We start from the raw sequence: 21,632 nt of genomic DNA, 5'->3' as shown, positions 1-21,632 counted from the left end.
CCTGAATGAAGCCATGACATGCAGTAAGAACTTGGGTTTTGAATGGCCTTCATGCTGGGTCAATGACAATGCAATGCAATATAATAGTGCATAGTTGCTCAGAGGGCTTCACAATAAAGTTCAAAAATGAAATAACTACCAAACTAAACAGAGTTTGATCAGACACAGTAGAATAACAGAGAGAAAAAACAGACCGGGAAAAACTCAGCCAATACAGTATATGGTATATATAGAGTGACACCCACTCAGTGTGAACCATATGTTTCTCATACACCAATATGACATGTATTGATTTGCGGTGTCCACTTACAAGCCGCTCCTGCAGAATGCAGGACAACGTGAGGTGCAAACTTGGTGCAGAGAAGCTTGCCGCGTCTTTCCTCGATAGCTTCGCCCGCAGTGTAGAAGTACATGCTGTTAAAATTCTTCAGTTGAAAAAGGACAGTGTGGCTGGGCTCCATATTACTCTCTGGGGGTATCCTTGCATTTTAACAAGGTCTACGGAGTGGGGTTGGGGGGGGTTTAGACACCTGGTGGCAATTACAGCAGAAGGCAGTGAGTGTATGTATGGGCCTGTTTTGCAGCATGTTCCTCCTGAGACCCCCGGCTTGTTGGAGCCCCTCTCTCTTGGATTTTTTTTTTTTTTGGGGGGGGGGGGGTTGTGCTTAATTCAAATCTCTCTCAACACACGCCTTGTTTCGGCTCCACCAGTGTGCTCAGAGTTCTGGACTGCCTGGGAGGGACACACACACACACACACACACACACACACACACACACACACACACACACACACACACACACACACACACACACAGAGAAGCAGTGGAAGGAGCTGCCACAAACCCCGCTTGGCTTTCGCCGAACTATGCCGCTGCTCGGCGGAAGATGATGGACGCCTTGGACTCGATCGATCCGTACGGCCGACCGGCGCGCAGGACACAATGGATCGTCAGCACGCTGGCTTATCACTACGGACTGGACCGCGGGGTGGAGAACGAGATCATAGTGTTGGCCACCGGGCTGGACCAGTATCTGCAGGAGATCTTCCATCACTTGGACTACCAGGGCGCGGGGAAAGTGCCCGCGGAGGACTTCCACGTCCTGTGCGAGATCCTGGGACTGAACAAAGACGCCGAGGAGGACTCGTCGGCCTGCGGCGGGATCTCCGCTCATGTGCCCGGAGAGCAGCTCACTTTCAGGAGCTTCCACGCCAAACTGTGCGGGTACTTCAGCGCCAAGGGCGGCTGTCAGTACGAGAGCGGCCGCCTGCTCGTCGGCAAGGACAGCGAGCACATCGAGACCCAGATCCGCCTCAGGAGCCCCCTGAGGCGGCGTGGTGGGAGGCAGCCGGGCCGGGGCTCGGGTCCGCCCTCGGCCCCCGGCTGCAGGCAGCACGGCTCCTGCACCAGGGAGTGCTACGAGGAGATCGTGGCTCTGGAGGAGGCGGAGGACCGGGTGTCCAAGCTGGAGGACGAGAACGCCAGTTTGAGGGAGCTGATTGAGGACATGCGAGCCGCACTTCAGAGCAGCGACGCCCGCTGTTTGGCTCTGCAGGTGAGGGTGGCTGCAGACCCTGATCCTCCACACTAGCGTTGAGACAGGAGAGTATCGAGATCGAGACCGAGGTATTTGAGGTTGGAGACCAAGACCAGACCAAGACTTTATATATCAACTTTTAAAAATAAATAAATAAATAAATAAATAAAAATTCAAGTTTGCAGCAACATCTCTTTTCAGCAAGGAATCTTTGAATACTTTTCCTTAACATTTTTGCTGCTTTGCCAACTATTTTGAAGCATTTAAAAAAAAACAGCAACAGCTTTGCTTCTTAGACCGAGACCTTTTAAAAGTGGTCTGAGAAGACCAATTTCCTAACCCCTAACAATCAGGGTTTTTTTTTCCCTCAAAGATCCACAACAGCAACACAAATCATTTGTGTCGTATTCATTCAAATTGTGTTATTGATGTTTTCACAAGTATTTTAAAATGCCAAGTGTTCATTATGAAGCATGAATGCTTTTGTCTTTCTTGCCGACCTTTTCGACAAATAAAGTGATACTGAACTGAGCTGATGGCGGTGTCTTCCTGTTTACCTGTCGCCCTCCTCTTCAGGTGGGATTGTGGAAAAGCCATTCCCAACACAAACTGGAAGACGGCTGCTTTGTGGCGCATCAGAAACAAGTCACGCCGAACAACACGAGCAGCAGCAGCAGCAGCAGCAGCAGCAGCAGCAGCAGCCTGCTGAAAAGCAGCCAGAGTGACTTGAAAGACCTGCAGAACATTATCGACGAGATCGAGCTGCTGCGGAGCTCCAGGGATCAGCAGGTGGATGAAATCATGCTGTGCAACCAGAGACTGGAGCAGGAACTGTGGAGCTCCAAAGAGACCGTGGCTGCACTTGAGGACAGCAACCAGGCCCTGAAAAGTGAGCAGGTGGCCATGAGGAGAAAGGTGGAGGAGGCCAGGCAGGTGCTGCTCAGCAGCATGGAGAAGGTCAAGGAGCTGGAAACTAAGGCCAACCATGTGCCAGCCCTGGAGAGACACATCCTTCAGTTGGAGTCTGAACTTCTGTTCTTCAGGTAAATACACAGTGCAGTCACACAGCACCTTCAGCAAGAGGGCTTTCTGTGAAACTAATCCGTATCTAACTGTCGAGCCTCTTCGTGCTGATGCTTTTTATTGCAGTGTGTGAGATTGTTTTTTTGGGGGGGGTAAAAACTTCGATAGCGTTTAGCTCACTGCTTTTTTGCTGTTGGTGAGCAATGGTGGCCTTCACACTTCAAAAAGAATGTCATCCACAAAGAGTGTACAGAGGTCTTCAAGCGTGAGGTTCCAGTTGTTAATCCAACCATTTGTTTGCCTAGTTAGCAGAATGTCACATCATCGGCATAGAAGAGAGCCAGCCTTCTACCCACCAAGCTTGTGTTAGTCAAACAACTATCATACTGGGCCAATGAGTTGCGACACATCAGATGATAGTCTGAATGATACGATAATAAGATGGTCTTATCATGAGAACCAGCAGATGAAGTGTTGACAATGAATAAAGAAGCAGCGTGCATTCTGTACATGCAGTTTGAGATGAAGAAGAAGCAGTTCATGTATTTGTGTCAGTGCATTCATGTAGAAGCTATGTTGTCTAGTGAAGGCTCAGTTTTATAAAAGGCAAATTAAGTCTGATTCCAGGGGAAGATGCACAGGTCATAAATCATATTATTCTTTTATCTGAGACTCTAACTTTAGATTTTTCTTTTTAGAAGTCTGACTTCAGGAAGGCCATGTCTTCGTGTATTTCCGGCTAAACAAACAAGATTTAAAATTTAGTGACAATAGAGGAAACTAAATAAATAACAAACACAGATGACCAGAAATATTACATTTCCAGTTCCGTCTTCTTCTGATGATGTTCAGTGTTGAGGTTGCTGGCAGAAGAAGGGATGGAAGGAAGGCAGGACTGTTGTCATTCCTCCAGGGATACGCCCACCATGTTTACCTTGTCCCATTGTGCCTGCAAACCCACCACATGCTCGTGCACATAAAGAACCTTCTTGTGGGTTACCGTCCCGATGCTCTGCCTCGCTGCGTTGGAGTTTATTTACTGGCATGGTGTGTTTCATGTCTACTTACCCTTAACTCCGCTTGTGTTGAGAACTATTCATTTGCTTGGCACTGAGGCTGTAATTAAGCTTAACAGCTACAACTGTTTGCTGCTCCACTGTGTCTCTCTCCCTCCACATCATTTGTGTCAACTTGGCTTTCTCAGTCAGTGTCTCTGTTTTGGGGTCTTCCTAATGCTGTGATTCTTAATGTCACCCCTCATCTCACCCAAACCACTGATTCCTTTTAGCAGGTCCTGTTGTTAAGGTAGCCCAAAATAACACTTTTTGCAAAACAATTTGGATTTTATTTTGAAAAACCTTGCTATTCTGTGCAGCCAGAGCTCAAAAGTCTTTTCACTGCCCTCCCATTGATATCCTAATAGCAAATAATTCAATGCTACAAAGGCTCTGACTTGTCAATAGAGAGGCCCATTGAGTGCGAACCTCAACGGGCCGCTCTCATCAATCTCTGCTGGCTCTTTTCACTCGGTCCCAGACAAACAATACCACATAGGCGGCCCCGTCCTATGGAACACAGCAACCAGGCCCCATGAATGTTCCGTCTGGAAGCCCCATGCTTACTCAGTCACACTGCAGCCAAGCCCATGGCTAGAGAGTCTGGGGTGTCAGTAGAGACCAGACTAGCTGGCCTCTCTCATCTGCTTCTAGTGGTGGCTGTAGGAATGACTTGAAAGGATGATGTTGTGACACTTTGCCTCGTTAGCTGCGTTTCCATCACCCCGAGAATTGCACAAAACCTAAATATGGCAATTAAAAAACTGCTGATGGAAACAGCTCCACTTGGAAAAAGCTCTCCAATATGGCTAAAAGGTTTTGACGCTCTCATGAGGTGGCTTTTCAGACGTAGCCACATAGAGGGATACGGCGAAGGTCAATTAGAACGATCCTGGAGAACGAGCTGAGACACAGTGGAAGCAGGATCCTGCAGCTCTTCATGCGCCCTGCGTGGCTCCTTCAGACTGGTGGGGAGCCCAGGGTCTCGCAGACCATTGATCTGTCTCCACTCAAGAGCTGCAGCTTTGTGCAGAGCAGGTGCTGCCGCTGCAACACCCCCAAACCCCACCCCCAACCCCACCCCTTCCACCCTCCAACACTATGGAAGGGTCGGGGCTTTATTGTTGCTCTTGAACAGCCTTCACAAACTCACTTTTGCCAAGTCGGCTTCTTTTTCCCCCACCAAACCACCAGACTGCTCTGCTCCTCCCCCTCCTCTTCTCCTCCTCTCCCCCCACCTCCTCCTCCTCCTCTCTGGTCGACAAGTATGCCAGCTTCAGCAGAAATACAACACACCAAATATCTGACAAACTCAGCCGACCCCGTTTTCACTTTTCCTCTCATGCGAAATCTCTCCGCCGCCCCAGACCTCATGTTATGGCTTAAGATTAATAAGTGTGAGCCTGCTGAGTAAACACGACCCCCTGACCGTTCTTCACCTTGCCACCGAGAACCAATAGGAGGCGGCGTTTATGTTCATGCCGAGGGTTTGAGCCGTCCCTTGGTGTTTACCTCACCGCTGAGAGGATCCTGTCACTGACGGATGACACTTGAAAGAGGAAACTGCTCTTCAGGGAGTGGAAGCTGTGTGTGTGTGCGTGTGTGCGTGTGTGCGTGTGTGTGTGTGCGTGTGTGCGTGTGTGTGTGTGTGCGTGTGCGCGTGTGCGTGTGCGCGTGTGCGTGTGTGTGTGTGTGTGTGTGCGTGTGTGCGTGTGTGCGTGTGTGCGTGTGTGTGTGTGTGTGTGTGTGTGTGTGTGTGTGCGCGCGTGTGCGCGTGTGTGCGCGTGTGTTTGTTGACGTTGACTGTGATAAACACTGAAAGGACTCTGGGTGTCCTGTCTCTAAATGCAAACAGCTGCAACTATCCGTCCACGGGCCCAAAGATCTAGTTTGAATTTGTGTAGAGAAACGAAGAGCGTAGAGGAAAAGAGAATCCAGTGATCCAGTGATGATGTGGTGTGGAGAGAATGATATTTTCATTTTGTCTGCAGGTAAACAGAGGTTGTTTCGACTTCACAGACGTCATGTAAGGGATAAAAATCTGCCATTAACTCCATCCTTGCTCATTATTGTGGCTTCATCGTCTTTTTATTGGCAAATTTGTATGCTGGCATATCACAGTATAATATACTGTTCTGTTGGGTCTCTCATATGATGGAACAAATAACTGCTGACAAGTTCTGCACAACTTACTTTCAGTTGAAGTGCAGCGTGTGTTATTGACAACTGGTTATTGACTCCACTCAGTCGTCCAACAGACTGATATTGAAAGTTTCACTACCTTCATGCACTCACTCACTAGCAGGTAAGCAGCTCTCTGGGTGCTGCACAGTGGCTTCGCATGTGCATGTTACTTGCTGATCATATTGTAGAGGGGCTGATGCACAGAATGATCTCAAACGTGGTTAAAAGCACGAAGAACCGTTGGCGTTCTCTGTGAACTTGGTGTAGTTTCTTCTGGTTTTGCGCTCCACTTCTCTCTCTTTGCATTTCAAAGAAATATGTGTATAATCCCATGACTTTTTTTTTTTTTTTTTTTTTTTTTAAGACGTAAGTGTGTAAAACCTCAAAGTGACCTGAGGCCCCACAGTGTTTATTTAGCTCTTTATTGAAATGACTCTGAACACTGGAAGAATGGATGAAATACGGCTATATTATGACCGACTTACTATTAATATCATTTCTTCAAGTTTGTTTTAAGGGCCGGATTAAACAGCTCAACGGGCCACGCCTGAGTTAGACTGCACTCTGCACCAAAGCTTTGCTGTCATCCAGGAGTGATGAATGGCAAAGAGCCTCACAAGAGATCTTTAATGTATTCAGTGCAAATGGATGGCAATTAAACAGATGATGAATTCTCTTAGGAAAACACGTTGGGAGCAGAAGTGAACAGCAAAAAAAATGTGCGTCCTTCACTCCCTCTCTGCCTCCACTGCCACCAGTGCAGTCAGTCAGTCAGTCAGTCAGTCATGCTGGAGCGTGCACGTGGAAAACCCTCTCGGCCGTTTCCTCCACTCTATCTTGTCATCACCACAGAAAGCAACAGCGCTCCGACTCACACAGAGGAAGGAAGCTGCGCCAGCGGACGGTGAAAAGTTCTTTTTAAATGCAAGTTCTGCTCACAGGATACAAAGCTGGAGTGACTTTTCTTTTCTTTTTTTTACTTTTTTTTTTACCCAGACATTTTCATCTGGAAACACTTAGGCTGTGATTTAGGAAGCCTCCCCTCCACCCCCGTCTGATTTCCTTTTACACAAAAGAGCCGAGAGACAACGGCTGAAACGTAGGAAATCCAAACCGCTATTGGTCGATTGATCTGTTGTCGCTTCTGCTGTTTCCTGCCTGGGAGTAAAACATCTGAGAGCCTCCTCGGCACACATCATACACTGAAATAATGCGAAAGAATATGACTTGTCTTTTTATTTCAAAGGTATAAAGCAGCATTATAGCATAGTTTTACTCACTGCATGCTTGGCCATTCTTTTTGTACACACTAACATTCTGTCAGTGACCCACTTTACTGTAAAAAAAAGAAAAAAAAGAAGGGCCTTACAGATAGAGTGTCTGGCTTTAATTACCCCACCCAGATCTGGAGCAACATCACAGGCCCCTATAAAATGATCATGGCGGTGGTAGATGTGGCTTAATACACGTTGCAGGCCGTTACTGGATCTGCTTCCCTGGTGCCTGAAGTGGCTGTGAGACCAAAAACCTTTTCATTGCTTGTCAAAGAGATGTTGTGAACAGTTTGAGTGCCAGCTGGTCAGCGTCAGCGTCGTTCACCGTGTCGTCGGCTGCAGTGAGCAGCTGCACTTGTATTGAAGAGCTCTCTCCCTCTCTCTCTCTCTCTCTCCCTCTCTCTCTCTCTCTCTCTCTCTAAGGTCGGAGGTGTCAAAGCTTCAAGCGGCACCTTGCAGCGGAGCCGAGCTGCAGCCGCAGCCGAGTGTCACAGCGGCGACCCGGAAGAGCTGGTCTGACTGGAGACACGACCGCCGCTCACCAACGGGGCGCGCTGTCACCACGCCAGATAAAAGTAACACTCCAGACACTGTGTGTGTGTGTGTGTGTGTGTGTGTGTGTGTGTGTGTGTGTGTGTGTGTGTGTGTGTGTGTGTGTGTGTGTGTGTGTGTGTTCTGGCAACCTCTTTCCAGGTCCTAGATGAGGGGCATTTGGAAAATGAAAAGCTGGATCTCACATGATTGTTCCTCACATTGAAGATGTTTGGATGTGTTGCGTCATGCAGTGGAGGAGCACCTGTTCCGCTCGGTGGAGGGTCAGGCGGCTTCCGACGAGGAAGAAGACAAGTGGAGCGGAGAGCAGCAGCGGCGGGTGGAGGAGGTGAAGAGGATCCTGAGCAGACTGTCCGGCTGCGGGGAACGGTACCACACCTCAGCATCACCACAGCTCAAAGCACTGCTCATAGGTCAAGGGTGTCAAATCTGGCCTGATTTATGATCTTTATATTGGCAAATGCCAAACATACTGCCCATAAATTCATTTCAAAAAATGTGTAATGGCAGTACAATAAAAGGCACACCCAGGCCAAATTTGAGGCTTCTAGCACGCGAGGAACCCTGAAACCCTAACCCTAATTCCATAACCCTAACCCTAATTTCAGCCTTAACCCTAACCCTAATGCCAATGCAAGTCTATGGGGTCAAAGGTCAACTTTGTCCTAGAGATTTGGGGCCACTTTTATTTTCTTCAGGACCCCCCAAGACACACCCACACCAAATTTGGGTCTTCTAGCACTTGAGGAACCCTGAAACCCTAACCCTAATTCCATAACCCTAACCCTAATTTCAGCCTTAACCCTAACCCTAATGCCAATGCAAGTCTATGGGGTCAAAGGTCAATTTCGTCCTAGAGATTTGGGGCCACTTTTATTTTCTTCAGGACCCCCCAGGACACACCCACACCAAATTTGGGGCTTCTAGCACTTGAGGAACCCGAAACCCTAACCCTAATTCCATAACCCTAACCCTAATTTCAGCCTTAACCCTAACCCTAATGCCAATGCAAGTCTATGGGGTCAAAGGTCAATTTCGTCCTAGAGATTTGGGGCCACTTTTATTTTCGTCAGGACCCCCCAGGACACACCCACACCAAATTTGGGGCTTCTCGCACTTGAGGAACCCGAAACCCTAACCCTAATTCCATAACCCTAACCCTAATTTCAGCCTTATCACTAAACCCTAATGCCATGCAAGTCTATGGGGTCAAAGGTCAACTTTGTCCTAGAGACATGGGGCCACTTTTATTTTCTTCAGGAGCCCCCAAGACACACCCACGCCAAATTTGGGGCTTCTAGCCCTTGAGGAACCCTGAAAACCTAACCCTATTTCCATAACCCTAACCCTAATTTCAGCCTTAACCCTAACCCTAATGCCAATGCAAGTCTATGGGGTCAAAGGTCAACTTTGTCCTAGAGATTTGGGGCCACTTTTATTTTCTTCAGGACCCCCCAAGTCACACCCACACCAAATTTGGGGCTTCTAGCACTTGAGGAACCCGAAACCCTAACCCTAATTCCGTAACCCTAACCCTAATTTCAGCCTTATCACTAACCCTAATGCCATGCAAGTCTATGGGGTCAAAGGTCAAATTTGTCCTAGAGACATGGGGCCACTAGGTTTTTCGTCAGGAGCCCCCAAGACACGCCCACGCCAAATTTGGGGCTTCTAGCCCTTGAGGAACCTTGAAACCCTAACCCTAATTCCATAACCCTAACCCTAATTTCAGCCTTAACCCTAACCCTAATGCCAATGCAAGTCTATGGGGTCAAAGGTCAACTTTGTCCTAGAGATTTGGGGCCACTTTTATTTTCTTCAGAACCCCCCCAGGACACACCCACACCACATTTGGGGACTCTAGCATTTGAGGAACCCTGAAACCCTAACCCTAATTCCATAACCCTAACCCTAATTTCAGCCTTAACCCTAACCCCTGTGCCGTCCTTAAAATTTTACACACTGGACCTTTAAAGTGTAAAGCTCGCACACGGGTGAAAATAAGCGTTTTTATTTTTGTGTAATAACTTTGGCTCGCAACTTTATTATCTGGAAAATATACCCATTTACAGCATCGACGGTCACTGTTGAAACTGTACAGTTTGCATCACGTGGTGTCACAGCAGCCTGTCAGTGAGGTGCTGAGGGAGACACACAACATCTGTTTGTTTCCCCCGCCAGATGTCACGTGCTCGGCTGCGACAGCAAGGCTCTGAAGAGGCTGATGCACAGTTTGGGGAGCTCCAGCGGTGAGGAGAGCTGCAGCGCCGTGGTGCAGCTCCTGGACAGGGTGAGCGGCCTGCAGAGGGAGCTGCAGCAGAGGCAGAGCCAGGAGGAGACGGAGCAGGTACAGACGTCCCAGCTGGGTGGAGGCTGCTCTGCTCCGCTGGAGCCAGTCTGGACATTCTGATGGACTGATTCTGATTGATTGATTGATTGATTGTGTTTATTTTGAATATTCAAAAGAAAGAAAATAAGACAAAGCAAACATTGAGCAGTCTGAGTCCGGCCTTGTGACTGCTAGTGGACATGAGATGAAGTTGAAGCCAGTGAAAGTGGGCTGGTGTGGGTTGTTGTGAAAGTGGAGGCCTTCAAAGACTTGAACGTTGGCTGAGCAGCAAAACTGGGCAGCACTGACCACAACCACCAACAGAGGCGCCACAACCTCCCTCTGCATGTGTGTGTGCGTGTGGGCGTGTGCAGCTGTTCCTCTCCCGGGCCTGACCGCCCAGACACCAGCCCCCCCCCCCCCCTTGTCTCACATGAAAATATCATAAATTGAAGCTCTCCTCTTTGAAGCCAGCGGCGCTTTCACAACACAGGAAGTGATGTCATGTGTTTCCAGAGCGCCTCTGCACTCACGGAGGAGGGAAAACAGTTGAAACTAAACAAGGAGCAGACTGCGAGTCTTTTGTTTATGTGGCGGATGTGCGGGGTGAGACCTTCAGTCCTGCAGCGTAGATGACGGTGACTCACCGAGCTTCAGCTGCAGGGACCTCCAGCCTGCTTTGGCAGGAGGACGCAGCAGTGCAGGATGGGAAATTACTTCAATACCTTCTGTTGTACACATCCATCATCCCACGCTCAGGCTCGCACACACATGCTTGTGTGCTTGGCGAAAAGCAGCATCGATTGTTACGGTTTACGGAAAGTCTTACATAAGTCAATGATCATAGGCTCTTTGTTTTATTTGGCAATGAGACACAACAGCCGGCAGCCGCTGATCAAAAACTGCTTTTCAACATTTCTCCATAAAGGCGCCAAGAACTTAACATAAAATGGGTTCTTCTTTAATTCAGCAAATCAGTGCAAGGGGCCATAACCTCCACATGCTGTGATGTGGTTCAGTATGTTTTAATCAGCAGTAACTGTAAACTTCAATTGACCTGCTTTCATGATTATTTGTCTACTTGTTGGTTTTTACTTTGATTGTTTCTATTTCGGGGGCCGCGCCACCTCGGCTGCGCTGCGTTAACTCCTGCGCATCGTCTCTTTCAGATGAAGGACTGTGCGGTGAAGGAGCTGCAGCAACAGTCGGAGGAGACGGAGCTGCTTCACGTGGAGCTGCACATGCTGGAGACGGAGAGGGCTCGTCTGTCGCTGGTGGAGGAGAAGCTGGTGGACATCCTGCAGCTCCTCCAGCAGCTCAGGGACCTGGTCAGTGGAAACAGCTGCGTCTCAAAGACCGCTGCTCATTGAAAAAAAACAAAAAAAAACTACCAAAGAAAACACGCAAGAACGCCTTCTGTACTTTTAGTGAGGTTCATGGCCGTGACATATGGTTTGGATCAGTGTTTCTCAACTGGTGGGTCGTGACCCAAAAGGCCATGGAGCTGTTTTGATTGGGTTGCGGATTCGTGAGCAGTTTCCCTTTTTAAAAAAAAGAAAAAAAAAAGAAGGAATTTTCCAAACTTTTGACTTGTAGTTTATATTTATAGAGACAATATTGGGCAGTTATTTTGCAGGACACACAGTTCAATGATTTCAGTAATTTATTCACTAGACATGATATAACGTGGGTGAGTGTTTTTTTTATTTTTGTGGAATAAATTTGTGCCGCGACTTTATAAGGAAAAAACTGTGGGTTGATGAAGCGAAGAGTAAACAGCAGGCAGATGCGGAATAAAGTCATTTACTTCAATTCACGAAATATAACGTTGCCCGATAGTAACCTCATCACAGTGTAATAATCTAGTCCCTGACATGAATTAAATGCTGGTTTTGTGCTCACACACACACACACACACACACACACACACACACACACACACACACACACACACACACACACACACACACACGTGTGGACACTGAGTCACTCTGCTGCAGCTGCATGCAGATAACTGGGTTTTTTAGTTTATGATCCAACTTCAGTAGCAGAAGGAGCCTGGCGATGTAACATCTAGAAGTGGTTCGTTTCACTGGCCTCTGTGGCAAGAGGAAAAAAAGCTTCTTTCCTCTGAGCACAGCTGTCTGCCCTGTTTCAGGAGGTCTCGCGCAGATCCCTGGGGAAAATCCTGCTCAGCGCTCTGGAGTCTTGCAGTGACCCACAACACGGTCAGTGAGGTGCAAAGTCCCAGTAAAGTCCATATGGGAAATTTGAAGTTTTTATAAAGTAACTGTTAATCGGTTCAAGGGGCTCGGGTTGAACTTTACAAGGGTCTCTCTTGGCGATCACACGTATTCTGCTCTTGCACAGGGAAGGCCCACATTCTGGAGGTCCTCAATGCTCTCTACCACGAACTGGCTGCCTGTGAGATTCTGTCCACTGGGGGGCCTTTGGAGCGAGAGTCCAGTCAGCAGTCTCTCATCATCTCCTGCTAACCAAGACTGCCCTCTGTTGGGCCAAAGGAACCCTGTTCAGATGTGGCATAAAGAAGTAGTATTAGTCTCTGGTGGACAGGCTGACAGAAATAAGCTGACAATGAAATTGTCTCATTTCAAATGTGCGTCATCAGGTGGTGAAGCTGATGAGGCCACAAACTGGTTGACGGATGGAAGGGTTCTGTTTCATCGGCACCACTTTCTGTTGCGCATTTGAAACTAATGTTATAAAGTTTCAAATTAAAACCAATATATCCTTGCAGGTTGTTGTTGTTGTTTGTAAATTGACTATTTTGTGTTGTACTCGTTGCTTGTATATATGTATATGTGTGTCTTTGTGGTTGTGTGTGTGTGACACTGCAACCTGTAAAAGAAGATCCCGCCTGTTATTTCCTTTGGTGTTAATAAAGTTTTCCTTGACCTTGAACAACTTCAATGTGTGAACTGCTGTCCGCGTCGGTGCCTCTGATGACGACGTCCAGTCCGTCTCCCCTCAATAAATACCGTCCACTCAATGTCGTCACCAGAAAAAGGGCCTGGATTTTGGCTTTGAAGTCAACATTCTGAAATGAAGTCATAGCTGGAAACGTGTCTCACTCGGTGTCCCTTCTTCCCCCTTGCCCCCCTCTGCACTTCTTCACGGGCAGGCAATCATTTTGCAGGCATGCACAACTCCGCGCGATGTCTGTTTGACCACAACGGTATGCGGGAGTTGCTCGGGCCGTAAAATTAGACCCGAGGTTTTCAATGTGAAATTATAGTGTGGGGACTAAGATAGTCAGAAACTTCGGAGCAAAGTTGCGACACAAAACGCGTCAGGCATGATTTAAAAAAAAAAATAAAAAATAAAAAAGCGCATTGCTGCCACCCCAGGAAAAAACACAATAAAAACATGGCTCGATATAATTTTATAACGTGATATTTTCGCGTTTTTTCGAAATCATTTTCACGTTATTTTGTGAAAGTTTCACGTTAAAACGCGAAACTTTAACGTTATTTAGTGATCATTTTTCACGTAAAGTGCGCCCGCGACAGGATAGGACAGCGATTCGATCGACTTTTGGGGTTCTAGAAATCTAGCTCTATAATCTTACGTGATCATTTTCACGTTATAACTTGAAACTTTTACAAAAATAACGTGAAAATGATCGCGTAAAAAGTGAAAGTTTCTAGTTTCTAATGTGATACTAAGCCCTGTTTTTTTTTTTTTTTTTTTCTTTTCTGGCGTTACATCAATGCGCTTCCGTACGAAGGGACTGAACGTGTCGAATATCATGTTGGCACTTCCGCCGAGACATTGACAGTGATACTGGCGCTACTTATCAATCTGTATTTGACTTGATGGAACTACTTTGGACACCTGAGCCTTGTAGCAGCCGCTAGATGCGAGGTCACGTGTGGCGATCTCTCGAACCTTCTCCCAGTTCTCGCGCGACTACCAAGGTTGCATAGCAACTGGACTCGAACCATCAACATTCGTGGCCCCTGTGTGTCTGCACGGCCCGGGTTGATCTTTTAAACCTTGCTTCTTCTTGTGTAAGTTGGATGAATCTTAATTGTTACAGGCGGCCTCTTTGGGTTTTTTTTTGCTTTTGACTCCATTCCAGCAACATGGCCTCTGTAGTCGCACAGTGCCACCACATCTTTGGTCTGCGCAAAGAGGTGATAAACAATGTGTGCTTTTTGGATGAGAAAACAGTGGTTTACCCCTGCGGAAACTTCTGCGTGTGCTACAACACTGTGGAGAGATGCCAGAGGTTCTTCCCAGGTATGTGGCTTCCTGGTATCTTGCTGGTATCTTGCTGGTATCTTGCTATAAAGCGGCTCAACATTTTTATTTTTTTTTAATTCTATTTTATTTGTGAGTCCCACAACTTGCACAATCTGTCGTTTTCCACAGGAACAGAGAAGAGCCAGGGCATGACGGCTCTGGCCATCAGTGCCAACCGCCGCTACCTGGCAGTGTCCGAGTGTGGCGAGAAGGCCACCATCACCGTGTTTGACCTGCAGCACGAGCAGGGCAGGAAGAGGAAGGTCCTGTCGGCGGGGAACGTCCCCGTCCAAGAGTTTGTCTGCATGGCCTTCTCCCCCGACTCCAAGTATTTACTGAGCCAATCAGGAGCGTCGGAGGGGCTGCTCATGCTGTGGTTCTGGGAGAAAAACAGGATCTTGACCACCATATCGACCAACCACTCGGATCAGGTGGTCAACCAGGTTGGGTTCGCCTCTGCTGACAGCCTTTCACACACACTCACGCCTTTACAAGGGTGAAATGATTATTATTATTTTTTTTTTTTGTCCCCGTCCGTGTAGGTCAGCTTCAACCCCTTTAACAACACGCAGCTTTGCGTCAGTGGGTCTGGAGTGTTCAAGCTGTTCCGCTACGCAGAGGGAGCCCTGAAGCAGAGCAGCTTCGCCAAGGTGGAGCGCGTCAACTTCCTGAGTCACGCCTGGCTGACGGCCGATCGCATGATCGCCGGTACGGACTCGGGCCGCCTGCTGGTGTTTGAGTCTGGCAGCCTGAGGAAGGAGGTCAGCGTGGCTGCAAAAGACGAGCGCTGGGAGCCCAACAGGTTGGGAAACGAACGGCTGTTTGTTCATCAATAAGTCGGTCAAGGGTCAATGAGACAACTGAATGGGATTCATTGGGTCTTCGTTAAAGATATACGATTATGAGCATTTTTCTTCTATAATGGACACATAAGATTATAAAACCCCATTGTGTGATATCAGCAATGATACTGCAATGTATCATCAATATAGTATCTGAGGAAAAGCTAATTCTATGAGAATGAAGAGTAAGGATTGGAACTGACTTTGCAGGTTGTTCGAGATGAAGAAGATCAAAGACTCTGATTTGGACGCCCGTGTTTATGGCGCTCCCATCACAGCCGTCTTGTCCTACTCCAAGGGCTTTGCGTGCGCCCTGGCGACTGGCACTGTGTATCTTTATGAAAAGTTCCTGGAGGACAGTTTCAAAAGGAGCAGGGAGATCCAGGTATATGCAAGACATACATGCATAAAAAGACACACACAATAGGTCGGAGACAAAGAAAATAGTATGATTTTTTTTTTTTTTCAAAGAAACACGGAGCAAAGAAAATTAAAGATGATAACATCATAAAATGCACATAATTTGGAAATCCTGTAAGTTGTGTAGTACAAAACTAGGTTCAAAACTGGTTCAGAAACCCACACCACATATATTGATGCAAGTCCAGCTTACAAGTACCCAGTTCATCTAAAAAAATAAGAGTGATGACTATAATCCAAACATTCTGACTCACTGAATCCCAGCAGAAGCTCGGCACAGTGCGAACATCAGTGATCGTGTGTGAATTATCCCCTGTGCCAGATCCCCTCCGACCCGTACAGTGAGGTGCTGCCTACGGCTGAGGGCCAGCAGATTGTCACCATGTGTATGAGTCCAGCTGAGGAGACTCTGGCCATCAGCACAGACCGAGGCCAGATGTACTGGCTCAGTCTGGCCACCGTTCACATGAGGAAGGTACACCGGCAGAGCATTCAGTAAAGCTGGGTCTGTCAGACAGGAAGCAGTGGGCGAGATTTCATTTTCTGTCTGATCCTTCCAACGTGCCGCTTGTTTTTCTGTCCACCAGGACGACCGAGTTTCCTTTGACTTCCTGTCACAGTCCTTCCACCACAAGGCCATCACCGACTTGTCCATCTGTGTTCGAAAGCCCATTGTAGCCACCAGCTCTGTGGACGGCTCTGTGCGCATCTGGAACTACGAGACAAAGTATGAGACACAATCACATCCTTGCAGTTTGCATTCATGCCGTTTCTTTCTTTTCTTATAAATAAGACAATTCAACTCTGTCAAAGGCTTTTTCTGCGCGGAGTGACGGTAAAGCAGCGTCTGAGGTCGCTTTCTGGTTATAAAGAACTTTCAAAGACCTTCTGACATTGTGGCAGCCTTGACTCTTTTCTGCCATTTGTGCTGCAAACCAACACCAGGACGCTGGAGCTGTACAAGGAGTTCCAGGAGGAGGCCTACAGCGTGGCTCTGCACCCCACCGGCCTCTTTGTCCTGGTGGGCTTCTCAGACAAACTCCGCCTCATGAACCTGCTCATGGACGACATCCGCACCTTCAAGGAGTTCCCCATCCGCGGCTGCAGGGAGGTGAGTGGCACACGCTCAACGTTGCTGCACTGCACTGCACTGCACTGCACTGTGTTCAAACTGCTGTATCGCTCAGTGCGCTTTCAGCAACGGCGGCCACATGTTTGCAGCCGTCAATGGGAACGTGGTTCAGATCTACGCTCTCATGTCGTTTGAGAACATTCTCAACCTGAAGGGCCACAAGGGAAAGGTGAGTGGATCACACAGACTCCAGTATTAGCTCCTGCTTACCATAGATTAGAATAGAACAGAATAGAATAGAATAAAATAGAATAGTGTTTTTCAACCTTTTTTGAGCCACGGTACATTATTTACATTGAAGAGATGTAAAAAAATATATATATAATTTATTTATACTCACTCAGTGTCAAACCTGGGAAACCTGTTTAGAATAAAATATTATTTCTGCCTTTATTAGTGGTTAAGAAGGTTGTTAAGTAGCGACTGCACTCCTCCAGGTGAGTGGCATGGAGTGGAACCTGGATGACAGCCAGATGGTGTCCTGTGGGACCGACGGCGCTGTGTACAAGTGGAACATGCAGACGGGCAAGCGTGAGTCCGAGTGGGTCCTCAGCTCCTGCAGCCACACTGCGGTGGGCTTCGCTTCAGGCCAGAAGACTTTGCTGACGGTGGGAACGGACCTCACTCTGAAGGAGATCCAAGATTTCCAGGTGAGAAGCACGCGGCTGTATGAGCCGTGGCTGTAGTGGAAGACTTCCTCCAGTGATGATGAGCAAATGCTCTGAGCGTCTTCCAGCTCAACCTTTGCCTCCCTCAAACGAGCACTGGGACACTGTGACTGTTAATAACATTTTGTTTGCAAGCAATATCAGAGGAACGAGCCGTGTTGGCCAGAGTAGAACACATTTTTTGTTCATTAAAGCAGTGTGCACTCATGGAATACATATCATATTGAAAATACACTGTAATGATTTATTTTATTCATTTCTTTTTTAAACGTGTCTTGTCTGGCAGTAGCTTTTACAGTCCTAGCAGACAGACCCAATGATCTATGCCTAACAAAACCTAAAACAAAATCATGCCAGTTTCAAACAGAAATCTGAACTTGCATAATGTGAGATCTACAAATAAATTACATATTTTTTCTCAATTAATATACTACTAATAATAATCATGAATAATTGGACAATAAAAACTCAAACATGCTCCTGATTCAGGGAAGAAGAACTGAGTTCATCCACATTTTCTTGGGAGAGGAGTTGGTGGATTGTGAGTGTGCAGACACAGTGCGAGTGGCTTTGGTGCATCCACAGGTTCTGAAGGAGGTTCCTGCAGATGAATTGGCTCACTCCACCTTGGCCGTGTCTCACTCTGGGAGGGTGGTCTTCACCGGGACTTCATTTGGAACCGTCAGAGCCATTAAATACCCGCTGCCCATCCAAAAGGAGTGGATCTCATACCACGCTCACTGCGGCGCCGTCACCAAGGTTGGTCTGAGTGCTGAGCACAGTGAATGTGCAATGTAAGCAGGCCTCAGCCCACAATGGGAACCTGAGAGCGGATATTTTGGATCTCAAACTAATCTGCCACTGAAAGACTGCCACTGCTTCCTGTCTGCGCCAGATGGTGGTCACGTTTGATGATCAGTATCTGCTAACAGTGTCTGAAGACGGCTGCCTGCTCGTGTGGAAGATCATTGACAAGGAAGGCAAAGGACTGCAGGGGAGCCGACCTGTCTTCTACTCTGAGGAGATTCTCATCACCAAGGCAGACATGGAGGAGAAGGTGTGTGTGTGTGTGTGTGTGTGTGTGTGTGTGTGTGTGTGTGTGTGTGTGTGTGTGCAGTGGGATTTGGCGTCAGTAGTTTTAAACTGGTTGTAGTGAATAGTACTGATTCAAGGGACATAGGGTATTATATTATATTACATTATATTATAAAAATAAATCAAATAAATGATATGTAATGGCCTTATGCAGTACTTCTATCTACTATCAACACAGACGTTTACAACCCTGAAAGTGAGAAATAAGCCGCCATGGTTCAGCTGATGTGAGTGCAGTTTGGGCTTAAACTGATGTCTACAGGGAACCTCCTGTGTGTCTCGTCCCTCAGAGCCAGCAGATGCTGGACCTGAAGATGAACGTGGAGGAGCTGCACATGGAGAATGAGTACCAGCTCCGCTTGAAGGACATGAGCTACAACGAGAAGATCAGGGAGCTCACCGCCTCCTTCAACCAGCAGATCCACTCGCTGAAGACCATCCTGCAGGTCTGCGGCCCCCCCCAGCCAGCCAGCCAGCCAATCAGCTGTGCTCTTCACACTCTGAGTACCTCCTCATTTCTTACTGCATGATGAAGAGACTATAATATCATTTGTTTGAAGTCTGGCCACCCTGAATATTCGTCGACACGCACCAACTGTATCCTGCAGGAAACGAGGACGGAGATGGAGAGGCAGAAGCGTGAGCACCAGGAGAGCTCGGCGCAAGCCGCTGAGAAACACTCGCGCCAGCTGAAGGACCTCGGTAAAGATCACCGTGTCCGTGTGACTGCGAGGAGACACACAGTCGAGGTCTTTGCACCCATCAGTCTGCTTCTCCACACCTGCAGAGATGTCCTGCAGCCAGAAGCTGACGGTGGAGCACGAGAAGTACGAGGAGCTGCAGCAGAAGTACGACCTGATGCAGGAGGAGTACAAGAAGCAGCTGAAGGTGTCAGAGGAGAGCAGCTGCCAGACGGTGGCGCAGCTGACGCGGCTGTACGACGCCCAGCTGGAGGACAAGGCCAAGGTCCTGGCTCAGGTCAGAAGGTCCTGCACGATCTGCAAAACATCATTGCTCTCAGGTGGAGCAAAGTCTGCAGCTCCGTCCACCTCTTTCCTTTGACTTTCCGCAGTGTCAGGACAGCGCTGGGCAGCAGATCCGCCAGTTCAAGGAGATGATCAAACAGGTGGAGGAGGACGAGGAGAAGATCATCAACAAAATCCAGATTGACTACGAGAGGAAGCTGCACAGTGAGAAGGAGAGCAACATGAATCTGAAAGGAGAAGCTGGAGTCATGTCTCAAAAGGTGCTCAAGACCTTTCCACCTGTCTGAGTGTCTGTGTGTGTGTGTGTGTCTCATCTATTGTTTGTGTTGTTGTGATCACAGTTCTACAACATGCAGAGACAAATGGACGACAAAAACTCAGACATGCGCAAACTGAGGCAGGAGCAGCAGCGGCTGCTGGGACTGATCCGCTCCCTGGAGAGCGACATTGAAGATCTGAAGAGGCAGATCTCCGGACTGGAGAAGACCAACCAGGACAAGGTGACCCAGAAGACCACTTCTAGTTGTGCAACTTGTTGAGCTAAGAGTGACTCAGTACAAGTTGCAACATTGTTTCATTGGCAATGCAGAAACGTTCCACAGACCTGTACGAGCCAAGTCGGTGGCTGTCGTAGGTGTAAGTGAGGTTTGTGTCTCCCCCTCACGTGTGCAGGATAAGACCATTGCCAATTTGAAGAAGAAGAACATGGAACTGGAGAAGTTGAAGTTCATCTGTGACGTCCAGGTGAACGAGTTGAAGAGGCAGATCGAGCCGCAGCAGGACGACCTCAAAGAGAAGAGGGAGCGAGTTCGCCAGGTGTGTTAGTGATGACGGAGAAAAGATAAGTCAATTATATATACATATATATATATATATATATATATATATACATATATATATATACATACATATATATACATATATATACACACACATGTGGTTGATGCCATGTTTCTTCTGACAGCTGGAGGCAAAGCTGGTGGAGATGGACGCCATCAACACCCAACTGAAACTCAGTGTGTCCAACCTGGGGCTCCGAGCGAGGACGGGGAACAAAGAGTTGCAGAGGGAGATGCAGAAGGTGAGCAGAGACCAGTTGAGCACTGTGACGAGGACAGGAGCAGCAGAGAGTCATCATGAGAGCAATTAGTCCTGGTAGCAGGTAGCAGAACCCTTGGTTTGGTCGGACTGTTGTGTCCACACAGGTTGAAACAACTTCTTCCTCCGTTAGTGAACTTCCTTGATGAGCGGTCTTTTCTTTGGCCAGGTGAAGGACATGGAGACGCATCTTCTGCGTCTGCAGTCAGACCTTCGGAAATGCGTCAGCCTCATTCAGGACCCAAGGAAGCTGAAGAGCAGCTTGCAGACCATCTATGCCCGCTACGTGTCTCAGCCTGATCAGGTGAGCACTTCCTGCTTTAAAATTTCATAGCAGGATTTATGTCATTTAAAGTGTCATTTGCAAACTATGTGAAAATTCTGCTTGATTCGAAGGTGGAGGACAGCAGCTCCGAGGTGGAGGTCAAGAGGATGCTCTGTCGCCAGCGGGAACACATGGAGAGGACCGTCAATGAGCTGAGAGCAAAGTTGGCCAAATCGGCCGAGGACCACGAGAAGGTCTACGTGAGGATCATGAAGGTAAAGAGAGGCAAAAGCTTTTCCTCCAGCGATATCGTGGAACTGTCCCTGACTGCGAGTCTGCTCCGCAGGAGAACGTCTCTCTGATCACTGAAATCAACGAGCTGCGCAAGGAGCTGGACATGGAGAAAAGTCTGGTCAAACATTACAGGTCCCAAGTGTCCGTGCTGAAGAAGACCAGCAAGCCGCGGCCAGATTTGTTCAGCGGCGACAGGGACTCCAGACAAGACGTCCTCGCTTGAATTTGCTGGCGTACATAAAAAAAAAAAAAAAAATCCAGGATTTGGGCTTTTAGGCTTTAAATCAAATCAGCCTGGTAGAAAGTTGAATGACTGGTTCAGTATATTGTGAATGTGTTTGTGCCTGGATCACACAGACTGATCATGGACACCATGGCCTCATGTATCCGAGTAGCACCATACAAATGGAGCAGTGATGGTTGGCTAAGGTCAAGCAGCTGCACATGAAGCACTTCAATGCAACCGACCTCACTTATGTTCTGTTTTTAGAACAGACCGTCATAAATTATACCTCACTAAATCACATCACGCAAAAATAGTTCACCATCATGTCTGGTAAATAAAATATTGAAATTATTGAATTGAATTAAATTCATATTGTTAAATTGT

The 21,632-nt window shown here is 47.7% G+C and overlaps 2 protein-coding genes across 2 annotated transcripts; both read left to right on the top strand.

Annotated features, from left to right (window-relative positions):
* The first annotated feature begins 782 nt into the window (after positions 1 to 782).
* Positions 783 to 12,881, top strand: efcc1 (EF-hand and coiled-coil domain containing 1). Its single transcript, XM_076013345.1, has 8 exons — positions 783 to 1,557; positions 2,116 to 2,582; positions 7,499 to 7,650; positions 7,861 to 7,996; positions 9,809 to 9,974; positions 11,126 to 11,284; positions 12,115 to 12,184; positions 12,327 to 12,881. The coding sequence occupies exons 1-8, from the start codon at positions 889 to 891 to the stop codon at positions 12,449 to 12,451; spliced, it is 1,944 nt and encodes a 647-aa protein (XP_075869460.1). The 5' UTR covers positions 783 to 888; the 3' UTR covers positions 12,452 to 12,881.
* Positions 12,882 to 13,053: 172 nt separating this feature from the next.
* LOC142879821 (cilia- and flagella-associated protein 57-like) lies at positions 13,054 to 21,599 on the top strand. The gene is made up of 22 exons (XM_076013326.1): positions 13,054 to 13,152; positions 14,059 to 14,219; positions 14,352 to 14,665; positions 14,765 to 15,024; positions 15,275 to 15,449; positions 15,807 to 15,959; positions 16,072 to 16,211; positions 16,430 to 16,595; positions 16,672 to 16,785; positions 17,054 to 17,266; positions 17,870 to 18,043; positions 18,180 to 18,341; positions 18,670 to 18,825; positions 18,988 to 19,081; positions 19,167 to 19,357; positions 19,452 to 19,625; positions 19,707 to 19,865; positions 20,038 to 20,181; positions 20,330 to 20,446; positions 20,633 to 20,767; positions 20,860 to 21,003; positions 21,075 to 21,599. Exons 2-22 carry the CDS (start codon positions 14,063 to 14,065, stop codon positions 21,243 to 21,245), a joined length of 3,513 nt encoding a protein of 1,170 aa, XP_075869441.1. The 5' UTR covers positions 13,054 to 13,152; positions 14,059 to 14,062; the 3' UTR covers positions 21,246 to 21,599.
* Positions 21,600 to 21,632: the final 33 nt, after the last annotated feature.

This window comes from Nelusetta ayraudi, unplaced genomic scaffold (genome assembly GCF_046127955.1).
Source record: "Nelusetta ayraudi isolate G7.1 ecotype Tasmania unplaced genomic scaffold, CSIRO-AGI_Nayr_v1 ptg000146l, whole genome shotgun sequence".
Taxonomy (NCBI): domain Eukaryota; kingdom Metazoa; phylum Chordata; class Actinopteri; order Tetraodontiformes; family Monacanthidae; genus Nelusetta; species Nelusetta ayraudi.
This window is presented reverse-complemented; position numbering and strand designations above follow the sequence as displayed.